The sequence below is a fragment of the Brassica rapa genome, chromosome A03 (genome assembly GCF_000309985.2).
Source record: "Brassica rapa cultivar Chiifu-401-42 chromosome A03, CAAS_Brap_v3.01, whole genome shotgun sequence".
NCBI classification, from domain to species: Eukaryota; Viridiplantae; Streptophyta; class Magnoliopsida; order Brassicales; family Brassicaceae; genus Brassica; species Brassica rapa.
The window spans coordinates 22,629,641-22,648,383 of record NC_024797.2 but is presented as its reverse complement, the minus strand read 5'-3'; the positions used below and the strand labels follow the sequence as shown (position 1 = coordinate 22,648,383).

The following is an 18,743-nucleotide window of genomic DNA, read 5'->3' as shown; positions in this document are numbered from 1 at the left end:
ATTATTGCAACTTCTTAATAGAATTCTAAAATTATTGAATAATTAAATTATATTTTTGGATTTTTAAAATTATGATACTTCTAGCTCAAACGTATATAAGTATTACTTTCCTTTTACTAATTTACTAATGCAGTAATGCTCAAACGTATTTTAGAAATAAAATATTTTTGGATCATGATTTGAAAAACCTAACAATATATATAATACTTTTCATTTAATAGTTTCAGAAGAATCGAAGAATCTTGTAATAATCATAGCCTTTGAATGATATGCATGAAAAATACAGGAGATATGCAGTCATCTTTCTATGCAGTTTATCATGTATTCTTTTCTCCTTTCATCATTTAACTGCAGAACAAAATTAAAAGATTACATTAATAAAAAATCTGCTTGCAGATTAGGATTGTGCTTAAAATTTTTGATGTGCATAAAAGAAGAGAAAATGGCTGGGACATTTGCAGATGACAAATGAATACAAATTTAATTATTTTTATTGATTATTGCTTGATAGGCTACTTTATTAATTCATATTATTCATTTTCAAACCTCACAAATAAATCTTTAAACATAAGATTTAATATTTTCGTTTTATGAAATAATTTATTTTAAAATATAAGTATCTTTTATAAAATCATTTACACAAAATTATATATTTAACATATCCATAGTTTATATATTTTATTTATAAAAAATTATAAGAAGTAGCCATCCAAGTTATTTTGTATCATCTATTTTTTTCCGCTTCACTCAAATTATATATAACATTTACATTGATAGAGAAACATATATATTATAGTTCATGTATATATATGTATACATTTTCATATTTTAAAATTTTAAATAAGATTTTGTTGATATAATAACATATATAAAAATTGATAATATTAATTTTATAGTTGAACCAAATGGTAAGAAAGAACCAAAAATCGAATAAAGATACAAAAATAAGAGTAAAACAAGAAAAATTTTACTTATACACTTTACATCATACCACTTTTCACTTATACCACCACTCAAAGGACATTTTCATAAATAACACATTCATTAATTGGTAAAAGACTAAACTAACCTTATCTTCACTTCAATCTATCGTCTCTTTCTTCTCCACCGTCGTGATCCTTCTTCTCTCTCCTTTCGGATTCACCGTCTCTCTCTCCGTCGGATCCACCGTCTCTCTCTCCGTCAGATCCGCCGTCTCTCTTTCCGAGATCCATCGTCTCTCTCCCTGTGGAGATCGTTCTTCTCTCTCCGTTGAGATATGTCGTCATCTCCGACGAGATCCATCGTCGTCTCCGTTGAGTTCCATCGTCACTCTCTCTCACGCATCTAGCGATAAGCAATTACGAGAATCACGATTCAAAACTTCAAAGATGTTGGCTCCTCTCCACGATTCACACTGGTATGTTTTTAATTTGTGTATTTGTTTTGTTCGATTCAAGTAATATTTTGGATTTGTTCTTTCTGTTATAAAAAAAAATCAACGAAGGTTGGTTTATAAAGGTCGATCTAAGAGAAAGAGTTTTGATAGTGAACATTGAGTTTTCAAAAAATTATAAACCTTTATAAATCTGGGTTCAAGTAATTTTAGGATTTTCGTTCCTCTGTTATTCAAAAAACAAATAAGGTTGATTTAGACTTGTCATTTGAATAGTTCTGGTTAGGAGAAATATTTTCGGATAGTGAACATTGTATTTTAAAAAATTATAACCTCATATAAATGTGGGTTTTAAGATATTGTTGATAGTACAACTCAATGCTTACAAGGTTTGGTTCTTGTTAGTTTGTGTTTGCCCTTGCGAGTCTTTTCCTTATATGCACTTATGTATCTATGAATAGGAGAGCTTTGTGTTTGGAGCCAGACAAAAACAAACAGTGCAACCTGGCCATCTGCTTGATGCGTATGGGTCGAATCCCAGAAGCTAAATCTCTGATTGATGCTGTGAGAGATTCTTCTGCAGAGATTGAGTTCGGAGATGAACCGTTCACGAAGTCTTACGACAGAGCCGTTGAGATGTTAGCAGAAGTGGAATCTAAAGATCCAGAAGATGGTCTTTCGGATAAGTTCTATGCGGGATGTTCATTTGCAAACGAAACAATGAAGGAAAACAAAGCTCCTCGGAATGCAAACAGGAACCACTCGCATGTTCCTCCTTCTCCAGCATCTGTTAGACAAACGTGAGAGAGGCTCTGTTGGTCCAAGGATGGATGAAACTGGCCCTTATCTTCCCACTGAGAAGGTTGATCAATTGCAAAGTTCTGATACAAGGGAAAGGAAGGTAGTCTTGCTGCAGCTTGGGTTCTAGCTAATCTATATTATCTTGCATGTTAGAAACCTCTTATAAGGGTTTATAAAACTATTTATAAGAACTTATAAATCATTTATAAGGTTTTGTAAATATATTTATAAAAGTTTATGAATCTGTATATAAGGGTTTATAAAAATATTATAAGAGTTTAATAATCTTCATACCACAATTTATAAGAGTTAATAAATCTTTTTCAAGAGTTTATAAATCTTTACAAACATTTAGTAGTAAAATATTCATAAAGCAAGTGTCTATAATTCTAATATAAATGTTTGTAAATTATTATAATAAATAAAAGATTATTTATAATGGTTTATAAAACAATTAATAAGACTTTATAAAATCAGTCTATAAAGTTTTTTAAATATATTATTAAAGTATAATTCATTTATAAGAGTTTATAAAATCAGTTTATAAGGCTTTATAAGGATTATAAATAATTAATAAATATTTATGAATAATTTATGAAGATTTAGAAATCATTTATAAACCTTTATCAATAGTTCATATATATTTCTCATGTGGTGGAAAACAGCAAGATGAGGCAGCAGAGGTTCGTGGGGATATTGAGTTTGCTGTATATCGTTGCGTTCTTAGCTAAGAATAAGAGCGAGTGTCTCCAAGAAGAATGGGGAGTGTTGGAGAAGTCTCCGGAGGCGGCTTTAGATGTGGATCAGACGATCTTTGTGGCTGTTTTGTGGTGAATTATAGAATATTTCTGGATGTTGAATCGTTCTTGAGTGTAGATTTGCTCATGAATCATGATTGAACCTTACCGAGTCTATATATATAATCTTTAGTTGATTGTAGATGATGTTAATGATGTACCTCTGTTTGCTAAGAAAATCTGAGAAATGATATAATTGTTTTATAAAGAAAAGGCAGAGAAACCATATCAAATTATATCATCATAATAAAATCCTTATAAGGCTTTATAAAGATAATAAATAATTTATAAATGTTTATAAATCATTTATGAAAATTTAGAAATCATTTATAAACCTTTATCAATAGTTTATATATATTCCTATAAATGATTTATAAACCTTTATAAAATCACTTATAAGAATATACCAAATATTTATAAGGTTTTATAAAATCATTTATAAATATTTAAAAAGGTAATTTCATTTATAAGGTCTTAAAAATCATTTATATGAATATATAGAAACTTTTTATAAGGGTCTATAAATCATTTATAAGAATGTTTAAAATTATTTATAAGGGTTTATAAAATCATTTATGAGGATTTGTAGAATTTCAAAAGGTAATTATGTTATGAAGTCTTATAAAATTTTATAGAGGCTTATAAATCTGTATATAAGAGTTTATAAAAATATTATAAGAGTTAATGTTGCAATGTCACAGACGCTGGACTTGACGTTGTTCGGGATCCATTCCACAAAGTAGGATGAGTTCTTGTTCTGGATGTTCATCATCTGCTCATCAACCTCCTTAGTGCTCAGCTTTCCACGGAACACAGTGGATGCAGTTAAGTATCGTCCGTGACGAGGGTCAGCAGCGCACATCATGTTCTTCGCATCCCACATCTGCTGGGTCAGCTCAGGGACACTGAAGGCACTGTATTGCTGTGATCCTCTCGATGTCAACAGAACAAAACCCACCATGAAGAAGTGGAGCCTTGGGAAAGGGATCAGGTTCACAGCGAGCTTCCTATGGTCGGAGTTGAGTTGACCAGGGAAACAAAGACAGCATGTAACACCACTCATTGTAGCCAAGATGAGATGGTTCAGATCACCAACTAGCAAATCACACAAAACAAACAAGTCAAGACCCAAATGTTACATTAAGGTTAATATATACAGAGTCTTTTACTCACAGGAGGGGTCAGAAAGCTTGAGGGTATGGAAGCAGATGTCGTAGAGAGCCTCATTGTCGAGAACAATACACTCGTCAGCGTTTTCAACGAGCTGATGCACAGAGAGCGTTGCATTATATGGCTCAACAACAGTGTCAGAGACCTTAGGAGAAGGAAACAAGAGTTATTTACTAAAAATTAAATTTGTTCCAAATATTTTTTTACACCTTTATAAATATAAATCTAGATTTCAAGATATTGTTAAAAGTACAACTCGACGATTTATAAATCTTTATAAAGAAGTATTTAAACAAGAGTTCAATTAATTTTAGGATTTGCTTCTTTCTGTTATCCAAAAAAACAAATAAGGCTTAACTTGTTATTTGAATAGTTCTGGTTAAGATTAAGATTTTCGGATAGTGAACACTACATTTTTACAGAACTATAATTCCTTATAAATCTGAATTTTAGGATATTGTTAAAAGTACAACTGGACTATTTATAAGTTTTTATAAAGAAGTTTTCAAACAAAAGTGGATCGCATATGTCTATAAAAAACATATAAATGTGTGAACTTGGGAAGTCTTTGAGGAATGCTAGGCAAAATGAGTACAAGGAACTCAAAAATGATTTATAAACATTTATAAAAGAACTAAATGCAACAAAAGAAGTAACAAAGAACTCTGCATTAGAAGCATATGCTATTACTTCTTCAGCCTCACTCCTTCGTCTCTTTGTTTCCTCTAATTCTTGTTCATCCAATTCCTTGTAGCCACCACCACGACCTCCCCTATATGGAGAAAATAAATGAATAAGCACAGGTCTTTCAAGAGAACAGTGAACAACAGCCTATCAGGCTGAAACATAACGTTTCTTAATGCAAAACTAATTTGGCCAAAACATTTCAAGTGAGAAAGCACATTTTGATGCATTAGGAGCTTTGTCATACTGAACATATTACCAAAGAAAGCATTCGGTCAAATTTCAGAAGATAATATTGTTTCCCCTTTTCCAGTTATCTACGAGGCCATGTTTAAAGATGAATAAGCTGACACGAAGACTACCATTATCGAACAAAAATCTTATAAATGTATCCTAAATTCACCGCAAAAGCATCTATAATACCAATCCTCAGCTCGAATACTGTTAAAGAACAATACAAATGAAAGTTGTCATTGACATTGAGTCATACCGCACACCACATTCATTCTGACCATGTTTATTGGTGTTGCAGACATTACATTTTAAACGCTTAGCCCAGTTGACATTGCCACACCTGATAATTAAAATGTTAGAGCAAAAGAAACGGATTGCTCCTGCTTTGAAAACCAAAGTATATGACTACTAAAGACTGGAACGGCGGAACCAAAGCATATATATACCCACAGCACAAGTACATAAAATGCATAATTACCCAATGAAAACATTCTATTAGCTAAACTAGTAGAAAAGTAGTATAAACTTCTGTATAACATAAAATATACACATATCGAGTTGCAGTTAGCCCTGAAACTACAAGATATTCACCAAATTAACAAACTTTTCCAAATTAACAAGGAATATCAATGGATAAACTGAAGCAAGAGACACATACTAAACTAAGAATTCATAAGCAACCCAAAGATAAAAGCATCTCACACTGAGACAACTACCAAACAAGCTTATATGTCTCATTTAGACTTACAAGTGGATAAAGGAGGGTTCTTTCAGCATTCTTCTGATTACTCTAAGCCGAAACCAAAAACGATATCCAAAAGCTTTAGTGATTGCTTTTACGGAATTTTGGTATAGATTGTAAAACTAAGTTGAATCGAGAAAGTAAGAAGGAGATTGAAACAGTGGAGCTTCCATGGAATTCATAAACACAATCGAAAAAACTTGATGGTGGTTAGTCGTCTTCATTCATAAGCACTATGTTCTTGATCGATAAATTTATAAAGTTTTATAAATTTGAGATTTGAAAACTTTATGAGAAAGACTTCGTCTTCCTTCTCAGAAATTGATCGATTTTGAGAAATCAAAGATTAAACTACAGAAAGAGACGAAAATCACCATATATTATTATCCTCTCACCTTTGTTACGCATTCGTCATGTTTTGTTCGTTTGAGCTTGTAGTCTTCGCCAAATCTCGTCGGACGTCAGCGTCTTCAAATCTCGCCGGAGTCGTCGAATCTCGCCGGAGAAATCATCATAATCGTAGAATCTCCTCGGAGTCGTGAATCTCGTCATTCAATTTGGGAACTGTTTGAATCCTGGGAGAAAGAAAATAGGTGTATGTTTGATTAAATAAGGGTATAATGGTACTTTAGCCATTAAAATTTTAATGGTAAAATTGAAAAGTGTAAAGTTGAAAAGTGGTATTAGGAAAGTGGTATTAGTGGCAATTCCCCAAAAAGTTTGCGTGGACAGAAAAAACAAACCAAACAAGTCAAACTCAATTCAACCCAAACCATTCGGTCAAAATTTCTATCAATCAAAACAGTTTGGTTTGTCTTGGTTTCAAATTGAACCTAATAGAAAAACCAATATGCTTATTTTATTAGATTAACTAAATATTAGTATTATTGACAGTAAGATTAATTAACCATCTAACTTAAACGACTAAATATAATTTTATATTTTGTTCTTCTATATGTATAGAAAATAAAACTAACAATAAAAGAAAAGAATATGATTTTTTTTCATTGTCATCAAAACCAAAAAAAACCACCTACGATAAATTTACTAGGTTTGTATATAATAATTTTAAATTATTGAATTTATATTTTTATTGTAATATTTAATCTTACGTTTGAAAAAGTTGATAATTTGGTTATCAAATGATGAATTGTTTTATGTCTTATAAATTGATTTTTGTTAATCGAACTATAACCAAACAAAAAGCAACTCAACTGAGCTAAACTGGACACAAATCAAACCAAGCTCAAAATGAACAGAACACAAACTGAACCAAACCCAATCCAAAACCGAACTAATTTCGGTTGACTATAATGAAAATGAATAGAAGAAATAGACGAGTGTTATTAAAATTAGAGCAAGTTGAATAATACTATTACACAAGCACACGAGATAATAAATACGGTAGAAATGAATAGTAACCCAATTAAAAATGAGTTTGTTTATAAAACGCGTTTACTGTCACCGCCCACACCTGACAATGCATTACCGACCAAGACTATACAAAACCTGATATAAGATCGACTGTCATATGATGTGTTGGGGCTTTCACCTCCTAATTTGCGAGTTATCTGAAAACAAAGTCGTATTAAATTTTTTAATTATCACAGTTCTACAGAATGTATTAGTAAAAATATAGGGTACAGCAAAATATGTAAAAATACAAATGATGACAAATATGCTAACCAAGTTCTAAGAATCTGAATCTGCCTGTAATCACAAATATGCAAATGTAATTATTTGTATCTAATTTTTAATTTATATATATATATATAATACGTATCTAAATTAGTTGCTGGAAACAGATATCAACAAGATCAAGCTGGATATTTTGAAATATTAGCTACCCTAAATAATAGACAAGCCGAAGAAAACGTAAACCATAATTACCGACAGAAAATGAATTTGCTCAACACAATAACATGGAATGTATAATGATAGACCATTTATCAAACTAAATATATACATATATAATTATATATATATATATATATATATATATTATTTACAAGCAAGATAAAGATCTTGTAACCACTATGTATAGCCGATGATATGCAGGGATGATTGTTCGTTTGTAAGTTTGATTCGTCAAATAACTAGATGATCTCGAATATTCTCTATTTGTCGTATGCCGGACATAAAAGAACAAAACAATTTGAAGAACGAAAAGAGTTGTTACTATTATAATAATCTCACACCCATCTCTTCTAGTTCTCTAGAGTTAAATACACTCACAGACAAACTCTTCTTTATTTTTATCCTTGCAATTAGAATTAGAAATCTATATCGCATGACCACACAATTGGATATATCATTTTGGAACCTGATATGCTTAGCAGTTAGCACATTTTCAAACTTTTTTATGTTTGGGAATGTATAAAAAGGAATATATAGCTTGGAAATAATTATCAGATTTATATTATTTTTGGGTTGTTTTAAACAGGTAAATTACTTATCAGCTTAAATAATTATTAATTTATTATAAATTATAAAAATAATAATTATAAAAAAATATTTAACAAACATTTTAATTAATTTACGCCAGACATGATTGATTATGAATTTATGATATGCTACCAACAATATTGGGTTTGGTCAGAGCTGCTTGTTAGCAACAAGCAGACGAACATGCGGATATATATTGAATCTTTCAAGGCCTTATTTAATCATAATCCACTCGATCGATCTGGAGAATGATATGAGCCCAAAATAGATCTAACTGGCTTTTAATAAAAAAAACAAGACGAACTTAAACATTAACTTGTTTAACCGTCGTATGGGCGGCCATTTAACAAAGCTCACCCAAACTTCATGCAATCTCTCTAGTATGGTTTGGTTCAGGTTATTTAACTTTTCCATTTTGGTTTGGTTTGGTTTGGTTCGGTTCGTTCTCTGGGTTCATTTACAAATGCAATCTCACTAAAACGACTCCGTTTGCGTCTTCTTCCTTTTCCTCCTCTGCGTTTGAATAATCACAGACCAATTCTCCGACAACAACAGATGAGAAAAGCTCTATGTCTTACAGAGAGCTTGTCATCAATATCCGAAACCTCAACAACCTTGCTCAATCTCAACCGCCGACTAACCGCCCTCACTCGCTCCGGCTCCAACACAAACGCTCTCAACCTCTTCGCCGATATCCACCGTTCCCCAACTCCAAAACCCGATCAGTACACCCTCTCCTCCGCCATCACCGCCGCTTCCCACCTCCGCGACACCGCCACCGTCTTCGGCGCGCAATTACACTCCTACGCCATCCGCTCGGGTCTATTCCGTCACTCCCACGTCTCCAACACGCTTCTCTCCCTCTACGCGAGATCGGGGAGCTTACCCTCACTGAAAAATATCTTCCTAGAGATCGAAGAGCCCGACGTTTACTCGTGGACGACGCTTCTCAGCGCAAGTTTCAAGCTTGGCGATATCGACTACGCCTTCGAGGTGTTCGACGAAATGCCTGAGAGAGACGACGCCGCGATTTGGAACGCGATGATCACTGGCTGCAAGGAGAGTGGTTACCACGGGACGAGTATCGAGCTCTTTCGAGAGATGCACGAGGTTGGTGTTAGGCACGATAAGTTCGGATTCGCTACTGTTTTGAGTATGTGTTCGTTGTGTTTCGGTACGCAGGTGCATTCTCTCGTTGTAAAGGCTGGATTTTTATCTGCTTCCTCTGTTGTGAATGCCGTTATAACAATGTATTTTAATGGCCGAGTGGTTTGTGACGCTTGTTTGGTGTTTGAAGAAGCTGGTGGTGTTCGTGATCAGGTTACTTTTAATGTTGTTATTGATGGTTTAGCGTGTTTGAAAAGAGGAGAGTCTTTGTTGGTTTTTAGAGAAATGTTGGAAGCTGGTCTTAGACCGACTGATTTGACTTTTGTGAGTGTTATGAGTTCGTGTTCTTGTGCGGATATGGGACGCCAAGTACATGGACTAGCCGTCAAGACAGGGTATGAAGATTATACTCTGGTTAGCAATTCAACGATGTCAATGTACTCTTCTTTTGAGGATCTTGTGGCGGCGAGAAAGGTTTTCGAGTGGTTGGAAGAGAGAGATTTGGTTACTTGGAACACAATGATCTCAGGGTATAACCAAGCGAGGTTGGGTGAGTGTGCGATGTTGGTGTACAAGGGGATGCATAGAGTAGGAGTTAAACCGGATGAGTTTACTTTCGGAAGTCTCTTAGCAAGCTCTCTAGATTTGGATGCTTTGGAGATGGTTCAAGCGTGTGTGATCAAATATGGTCTCAGTTCGAAGACGGAAGTTTCCAACGCGTTGATCTCTACCTACTCTAAGCACGGTGTGATAGCAAAAGCTGATCTAATATTTGAAGGAGCTTTAAAGAAGAATCTAATCTCATGGAACGCGATAATCTCAGGGTGTTACCATAACGGGTTTCCCTTTGAAGGTTTGAAAAGATTCTCTAGCTTGCTAGAAACAGAGGTCGTGGTCTTACCTGATGCGTATACTCTCAGCACTCTCTTGAGCATTTGTGTAAACATTTCGTCCTTGATTCTCGGGAAGCAGGCTCATGCTTATGTAATCAGACACGGACTATTCGAGGAGACTTTGATAAGCAACGCCCTTGTAAACATGTACTCTCAATGCGGGACTGTGCAAAAGTCTCTTCAAGTGTTCAACCAGATGTCTGAAAAGGACGTTGTGTCATGGAACTCTCTGATCTCTGCCTACGCGAGGCACGGGGAAGGAGAGAGCGCGGTTATGAACTACAAGAGGATGCGAGAGGAAGGAAAAGTGGATGCCGATGCAGCCACGTTCACAGCGGTTCTCTCTGCTTGCAGCCACGCCGGTTTGGTGAAAGAGGGACTTGAGATCTTTGACTCGATTGTGAGACCGAGCGTGGATCATTTTTCGTGCTTGGTGGACCTTCTCGGTCGGGCGGGTTACCTGGATGAAGCGGAAAGGTTGGTGAAGATGAGCGGGTGTGGGGTAGATGCGTTGTGGGGTTTGTTTAGTGCTTGTGCTGCTCATGGAGATTTGAAGCTGGGGAAGATGGTTGCTAGGTTGATAATGGAACAAGAGAAGGATGATCCTTCCTCGGTTTATGTTCAGCTGTCGAATATTTACGCAGGGGCGGGTTTGTGGAAAGAAGCTGAAGAGACGAGAGAAGCTATGAATATGATTGGAGCTACGAAGCAACGAGGTTGCAGCTGGATGAGATTTTGATCGAATTTGGTTTTTAGTAAAAATATGTATTAAATGTGAATAATAAAGTCCCGTTCATGCATGCATGCATGCTCTTGTAACATTTATTTCAATAATAACCATAACACTAACACATGCAAGCATGTCTCCTCTTTGATTGTTTTTGCATGCTTTTATCATGTCTCAACTGGAACCATTCGAAACGTAACAAGATCGTGTGATGTGATAGATCCGTATATATAAAGATTGCAAATCTATCAAACTTTTCTGTTATTTTCTTCAAAATCGTGTTATCGTTTCTAAATCAAATTCTCAAAATTTACATAGAATGTAAAGTCATGTTTTCGTAAGATTCGTCATCAGTATCTAGCTTAGAGACAGGAATGACGTCAAATAACGAAGATAAAACGGTGGTACCAGCATTGCTACCTTTGCCACCACCATATCCGTCACCAAAACGGTTGGTTACATCTTCCTCCTTAGTGACATATTCTTGTATAATGAAATGGAAAAAAGCAGGAAAGAAACGACAAGAGAAAGATTATGATCCTTTTCTTATGGCGATGAGAAAGTGTACAAGTGATGCAGAAACTGAAGATGACAAGGTTGTGTCAAAAGGAAAGAATAGTCTTAAGTCTCTAGTTTCTTGCAAAGCTCCTTGTGTTAGAGAATAGCTTCATAATATATATTATCTTCTATCTCTTCTTTTTTATGTGTTTTATGTGTGAATATACACCATGCATTAATAAAACATTTTATCATGAACCTTTGACAAAAAAAAAACATTTTATCATGAACATACAAAAAGGTCGTCGATTCTGAGCTTTCTAGTTCTTGATTTTGCATTTTTCGTCAAATTACAAGTTCATGTAATGTAAAGGTTCTAACATTTATCTTAGTTAAGTAAAATATCTCAAGCTGTCTAAAGATCAAAATTATATTTTTTGTCTGCGATTTTTTATCTTTATTTCTGTCTCCAAAGCGAAAATACCAAAGAGGCGGTCAAATTTTTTTCAAAAGAACAATATCAAATTAGAAAGGACGAAATGTGTGGCAATGATATATATAAGGTATGGATGGTCACCAAGGGAATGAACAAGAAAACTATATACTTTAACGTTCCTTAAAAAAATTACCATTCATCAAAAAAAAAATTTCTTTGTTTTTTTTCATTCTTTTTTTTGTAGAGAATTATAATGTAATTTTGTTTCTTGTTAATTTTGATAAAAAATCATAATTCCTCATCATTCCCAAAATTTTGTTCCTATTTATTCTTTTCTTATTCATTCTCAGTGTTCCTGCGATGGTTGTCAGTCACACAATCTTGCATCAGGCAGTTGGCAAATAAAAACTTGCATCAGACCAGGAAATTTAAATTTATTTTAATAATATTACTATATTTTAGTTATTTCCCCTTACTAAAATCATATTCTACCTTTAATTTTAATGTTTATGTGTAATTTTCCCCCAAAAGAAGATTGTTCACATCCGCCACTGATCAGGATATTAATGTAAGACTTGAAGATGGTTCGACTCTTCTGATGAGAAGTAAGGATGTTGATGGTCAGCATTATTTGTTTCTTAACTTCTTAAGTGAAAAAATGGAGTTAGTTGGATGTTCTTTTTTTCATAACCTTTGAAATGGATGTTTGTGCTATAACATGCCTTTAATACTAGTTTTTGGCAAGCTCAGTTACAAAAAAGACTTACTAGTTTTTGGCGTTGTGATTCTCGGACACACACATTAACATGTTTGCGAAACACATTAGACGTTGCTTTTGAGGCTTTTGGGCTAAAAGTATATCAAGTATAACCAGAGGTAAGTAAGATCAGATCAAATCAGGACAAGAGAGTGATCAACTTTGTTTTCTCTAGAATACAAGAAACTTTCTTTAACCTTTTCGCATAAAAGAACATATATTGCTATGGTTCTTGTCTTATCCACGTCAACAACCTCACTCAGACTCAGCAACAATATCCATACCATATTTATCCACAAAAACCAACACAAACGTGTAACAAATAATGTCCCAAGCCTATCATTATCCAAATATCCAAATCCAGAACAAAACAAACAAATCATTTTCTTCTCCAATTAAAGAAAAAAGAAGCAATTTTACATCGAATTTGATTGAATCCAAGAATTACAGAAAAAAAAAGAAGAAGAAAAAAACTGTGGTCTTGTCTTTAAGCCTGATCAGTTTCTTGGAGTCAGTATCCAAGGAGCTTCAACAATCTGTAAACACATAGACAAACATAAACTATGTAGAAGAGATGATTTAACTCTCACGAATCTCCTCGTCTCGTTCCCTCTCTCTCTAACTTTCTCCACGTAACTCTCCACTTTACCATTCGCTCTCTCCACCAACACCTCTAACAACGACCTAACCGTCTCAAACGTCACCCTCCCGGTTAAATCCACCACGTATTTCCGGTTACTCGGTACAGACAGCGACGACGAAACCCGATCGATCCACGTAGGCGTCGGTTTAAATCCAACGGTCATCGTTTTAGATAACGACCGGTCCGATCCCGGTTCTTGTCTTCTCGACGCTCTCACAAACGTTTCAACCGCACCGTTACAAACCGTTACAAGCGTTTGCTTAACCTTGTCTCCGTGTTTCGGGTTGGTTAAACCGGCGAACAAATCGTCGAACACGTTGACGTCCCTCGTCTCGTCTAAATAAACCGAAACCGCCGTGCTGACGAAACGCTGAACGCAATCGCCGATTAGCTTTCTCCCGTCCTCGGAGCAAACCGCGTCGCGCAGTTTCGAATCAGAGAAGATGGAAGACTCGCCGGAGGAGAGCGCGACGACTAAGTTTCTAGCGAAGCTTCCGACGATCGCCGAAGCGAAACCCGTACCGGGCTTCGTGAACAGCTTATCCATAACCCGGTCCGTGAAACCCGACCCGGATTCATCGTTACCGGATCCTCTGAGCAACCCGACGGTGACGGCTTGAGTGAGTCCGATCAAAGAGGAATTGAGCTCGTCGGATTTGGCGAGTTTGGAGATCTGTTTGAAGCTGTTCGGGATTTGGTCGGAATCGGATCTGAGAAACTCCGTTAGATCCTTGGCGATTACGCTAACCGCTTCTGCGGAATGAGAGGCTGCGTCGATGAGATTGAAGAGGAGAGTGAAGAGCTTAGAGATTCGCTTCCTTTTCTGGGAATGATAAACCTTAAAGGCGCCATAGCCAGTGGCTGCGAGTAGAATCCACTTCTTGTTTCTTAGAGCGAAATTAAAACCTTTTTTGCTTAACGCTAAATCCATATAACTATTACAGAACCAAAGAAGAAGACGAGAGAGAGAGAGAGTGAATTTTAAGACATAACTTAAACTCTTTTGTTGCTGTCGGGAGCTTTTAACACCATTTCTCTCTCATTTTCATGGAAAAATCAGTGGAAGCAAAATTTATTAGAACAGAGCAAGAGTATTAAAGAAGGAAGTGGGAATATCAAGATTCTCAGAGTATGAGAAAAGAAAAGAAAAATAATATTTCGGAATTGGATAAGAATTCAAATAATGACGTCAAAGCCAATAACGGAATTGTAATAAGAAAGATAGAGAGAGAAAGATAGAGAGAGAAAGAGAGAGTTTGTGTATTATTATTATTGTGGTGCAGATAACTGATCTACCGAGTAGATACGATGGAGACAAAGGTGTGCAAGTGTGTGTATACATGCGTGTGATACAAGACGAATTAATTGGGTTTTACTGGAAGTTTCGAGCATGGGGTGATTATGGAATCTGCACCAGTTTCTTCTTCAGAAACCCCAATCCAATGGAATAATATTAATATTAGAAATACAAGTACTTTAAAACCCCGGGTTTTGGTCTTATCGTTTCGCGGACGAGGCAGCAGCGATAAGTGCGGTTTAAGTGCAAAAGTGGAGGGTATCGGGTGGTGGACTATAGACAGCAGCGGTACTTTTCCGACCATTGACATTTACTCTGTTTTAAAAGCTGCTAAGTGATCTGATGAGGCTTTTGCGTGGATGTTAACGTGTTTTTGGTGCTAGAGTTGATTTAGTTTTGAGAAAAAGACTAAGATAGCACCAAACCAAGTTTTTGTTCCCAAAGTAGCACTCAAGGCTCAAAGTCACAAAAATAGGTTTCATTAAAGAGGTAAATATACACTTATACCCTTTGGGTTAATTAATCCAAACCTTAGGGTTTAGAGTTAAGGGGGTGGGGTTTTGGAATTAGGGTTTAAAATTTTATAAAAAATAAATACTAAAATAAAAATAAAAATTTTAAAAACAGTTTCAAAAAGTATTTTTAAATTATAAAAAGAAAATTAAAAAAAAAAAATTCAAAAAACAAATTCAAAAAAATATTATAAAAATTTTGAATCTGAAAAATATAATCTGAAACTATAAAAAAAATTCTTTTTTTTAATTTTTTTTTTATTTTTATTTTATTTATTTATATTTATTTTTGTTTGTTTATTTAATTTTAAACCAAGGGTATTAGGGATATTTTACCCTTTAATGAATGTCATTTTTGTGACTTTCTCCTTCTAGTGTTATTTTTGTGACATAAACTTCAAAAGGTGCTATTATTGACAATTGCACTTTAGTTTTTATGGTTTGTGTTTGTTTGTAAATCACCCGAGTGTGGGTTTTAGTCGCCCCAGTGTGGATTTTAGCCGCTGCTTCTTATGAACTTTTGGTTTTGGGACTATTTTGTTTTGCCGCCAGTTTGTGTATGAATACCGGTAATTTGATTACGAATGAAATTTTAATTTGGGGAAAAAAAAAACTGCACGGTCGTGCCTCATCGTGTGAATTTAATATTGGTAGGAAGTTAGGAACTGATAAAAACATTATATATTTACTTTCCCTCACTCATTATAACAAATTGAAGCTTATTTTATTAAAATATTCCGTCTATCTTTTTTTAGAAGTATCTTTCAAGTTGAAGCAAATGGATAACAGTGGCGGTGCTCTTTTAGTCTTTTAGTACCAAAGATCTATTAAATTTTATATGTAAAGGAAGAAGATATCAAAGTTATATTAATACGAAATCACGGCCAGACATGTGGACGGTGTGAGGTGCTAGCGCTTTCGAAGAGGCGAGCCGTCGCGTATCTTTAAAGTCAAGAGTCACATTGATTCACCGTTCGTTAACTAACGAACACCATTCCACGTGGCTAGCTGCATGTTCTTGGATCATGCGTATTTGTGATAAGTACTTGATTGTCTCCAAAAGAGTGGGAGTATAGTATAGCTTCGATTTCTTTACAAAATTATCCACATTAGAGTATATATGGCTTCGAATGGATGATGCATATTAATAAATGAAATCAAACAGAAATGCATATTATGCAGAATAGATACAAATCACATAGAACAAATATAGACCAAACTAATTTAATAAATTATTTTATTTAAATAAATGTTGATTTTTTCTAATAAAAAATAAATATCTAAACAAATTACAAGTTATTATAAATAAGTAATAAAACCATGTTGATAAAATAACAATAAATATCATCATTTTAATTAATACTGTGAAATTTTAAATTATATGAAAATTCACCACAATTACAAAAATTATAAAGATTATTGGGGAATTGCCACTAATACCACTTTCCTAATACCACTTTTCAACTTTACACTTTTCAATTTTACCATTAAAATTTTAATGGCTAAAGTACCATTATACCCTTATTTAATCAAACATACACCTATTTTCTTTCTCCCAGGATTCAAACAGTTCCCAAATTGAATGACGAGATTCACGACTCCGAGGAGATTCTACGATTATGATGATTTCTCCGGCGAGATTCGACGACTCCGGCGAGATTTGAAGACGCTGACGTCCGACGAGATTTGGCGAAGACTACAAGCTCAAACGAACAAAACATGACGAATGCGTAACAAAGGTGAGAGGATAATAATATATGGTGATTTTCGTCTCTTTCTGTAGTTTAATCTTTGATTTCTCAAAATCGATCAATTTCTGAGAAGGAAGACGAAGTCTTTCTCATAAAGTTTTCAAATCTCAAATTTATAAAACTTTATAAATTTATCGATCAAGAACATAGTGCTTATGAATGAAGACGACTAACCACCATCAAGTTTTTTCGATTGTGTTTATGAATTCCATGGAAGCTCCACTGTTTCAATCTCCTTCTTACTTTCTCGATTCAACTTAGTTTTACAATCTATACCAAAATTCCGTAAAAGCAATCACTAAAGCTTTTGGATATCGTTTTTGGTTTCGGCTTAGAGTAATCAGAAGAATGCTGAAAGAACCCTCCTTTATCCACTTGTAAGTCTAAATGAGACATATAAGCTTGTTTGGTAGTTGTCTCAGTGTGAGATGCTTTTATCTTTGGGTTGCTTATGAATTCTTAGTTTAGTATGTGTCTCTTGCTTCAGTTTATCCATTGATATTCCTTGTTAATTTGGAAAAGTTTGTTAATTTGGTGAATATCTTGTAGTTTCAGGGCTAACTGCAACTCGATATGTGTATATTTTATGTTATACAGAAGTTTATACTACTTTTCTACTAGTTTAGCTAATAGAATGTTTTCATTGGGTAATTATGCATTTTATGTACTTGTGCTGTGGGTATATATATGCTTTGGTTCCGCCGTTCCAGTCTTTAGTAGTCATATACTTTGGTTTTCAAAGCAGGAGCAATCCGTTTCTTTTGCTCTAACATTTTAATTATCAGGTGTGGCAATGTCAACTGGGCTAAGCGTTTAAAATGTAATGTCTGCAACACCAATAAACATGGTCAGAATGAATGTGGTGTGCGGTATGACTCAATGTCAATGACAACTTTCATTTGTATTGTTCTTTAACAGTATTCGAGCTGAGGATTGGTATTATAGATGCTTTTGCGGTGAATTTAGGATACATTTATAAGATTTTTGTTCGATAATGGTAGTCTTCGTGTCAGCTTATTCATCTTTAAACATGGCCTCGTAGATAACTGGAAAAGGGGAAACAATATTATCTTCTGAAATTTGACCGAATGCTTTCTTTGGTAATATGTTCAGTATGACAAAGCTCCTAATGCATCAAAATGTGCTTTCTCACTTGAAATGTTTTGGCCAAATTAGTTTTGCATTAAGAAACGTTATGTTTCAGCCTGATAGGCTGTTGTTCACTGTTCTCTTGAAAGACCTGTGCTTATTCATTTATTTTCTCCATATAGGGGAGGTCGTGGTGGTGGCTACAAGGAATTGGATGAACAAGAATTAGAGGAAACAAAGAGACGAAGGAGTGAGGCTGAAGAAGTAATAGCATATGCTTCTAATGCAGAGTTCTTTGTTACTTCTTTTGTTGCATTTAGTTCTTTTATAAATGTTTATAAATCATTTTTGAGTTCCTTGTACTCATTTTGCCTAGCATTCCTCAAAGACTTCCCAAGTTCACACATTTATATGTTTTTTATAGACATATGCGATCCACTTTTGTTTGAAAACTTCTTTATAAAAACTTATAAATAGTCCAGTTGTACTTTTAACAATATCCTAAAATTCAGATTTATAAGGAATTATAGTTCTGTAAAAATGTAGTGTTCACTATCCGAAAATCTTAATCTTAACCAGAACTATTCAAATAACAAGTTAAGCCTTATTTGTTTTTTTGGATAACAGAAAGAAGCAAATCCTAAAATTAATTGAACTCTTGTTTAAATACTTCTTTATAAAGATTTATAAATCGTCGAGTTGTACTTTTAACAATATCTTGAAATCTAGATTTATATTTATAAAGGTGTAAAAAAATATTTGGAACAAATTTAATTTTTAGTAAA

At 34.3% G+C, this 18,743-nt stretch overlaps 4 protein-coding genes and 2 long non-coding RNA genes across 8 annotated transcripts; 3 read left to right on the top strand and 3 right to left on the bottom strand.

Moving 5' to 3' along the window:
* Positions 1-967: 967 nt before the first annotated feature.
* LOC117132495 (protein POLLENLESS 3-like) lies at positions 968-3,115 on the top strand. Its single transcript, XM_033286789.1, has 2 exons — positions 968-1,399; positions 1,837-3,115. The coding sequence occupies exons 1-2, from the start codon at positions 1,371-1,373 to the stop codon at positions 2,177-2,179; spliced, it is 372 nt and encodes a 123-aa protein (XP_033142680.1). The 5' UTR covers positions 968-1,370; the 3' UTR covers positions 2,180-3,115.
* Positions 2,994-4,306, bottom strand: LOC103861124 (tubulin beta-4 chain; the record flags this gene model as incomplete). Its single annotated transcript, XM_033286790.1, has 2 exons — positions 2,994-4,068; positions 4,147-4,306. Coding segments are annotated over 2 exons (594 nt in total), but the record flags the coding sequence as incomplete, so codon positions are not given.
* Positions 4,307-4,339: 33 nt separating this feature from the next.
* LOC117132496 lies at positions 4,340-6,361 on the bottom strand. 2 transcript variants are annotated; one of them, XR_004456088.1, is made up of 2 exons: positions 6,199-6,361; positions 4,340-5,401 (listed from the first exon to the last, which is right to left on the bottom strand). It is a non-coding gene; the product is annotated as an uncharacterized LOC117132496 (long non-coding RNA). The 2 variants fall into 2 exon arrangements; XR_004456087.1 differs by lacking the exon at positions 6,199-6,361 and adding an exon at positions 5,810-5,905.
* Positions 6,362-8,572: 2,211 nt separating this feature from the next.
* On the top strand, positions 8,573-11,136 carry LOC103860631 (pentatricopeptide repeat-containing protein At3g49740). The gene has a single exon (XM_009138271.3). It carries the CDS (start codon positions 8,804-8,806, stop codon positions 10,985-10,987), a length of 2,184 nt encoding a protein of 727 aa, XP_009136519.1. The 5' UTR covers positions 8,573-8,803; the 3' UTR covers positions 10,988-11,136.
* Positions 11,137-13,031: 1,895 nt separating this feature from the next.
* On the bottom strand, positions 13,032-14,794 carry LOC103860630 (protein PHLOEM PROTEIN 2-LIKE A10). Its single transcript, XM_009138270.3, has one exon. It carries the CDS (start codon positions 14,238-14,240, stop codon positions 13,164-13,166), a length of 1,077 nt encoding a protein of 358 aa, XP_009136518.1. The 5' UTR covers positions 14,241-14,794; the 3' UTR covers positions 13,032-13,163.
* Positions 14,795-16,505: 1,711 nt separating this feature from the next.
* Positions 16,506-18,716, top strand: LOC117133057. Of its 2 annotated transcripts, none has more exons than XR_004456903.1 (2): positions 16,506-16,857; positions 17,655-18,716. It is a non-coding gene; the product is annotated as an uncharacterized LOC117133057 (long non-coding RNA). The 2 variants fall into 2 exon arrangements; XR_004456902.1 differs by having other exon boundaries at positions 16,517-17,246.
* Positions 18,717-18,743: the final 27 nt, after the last annotated feature.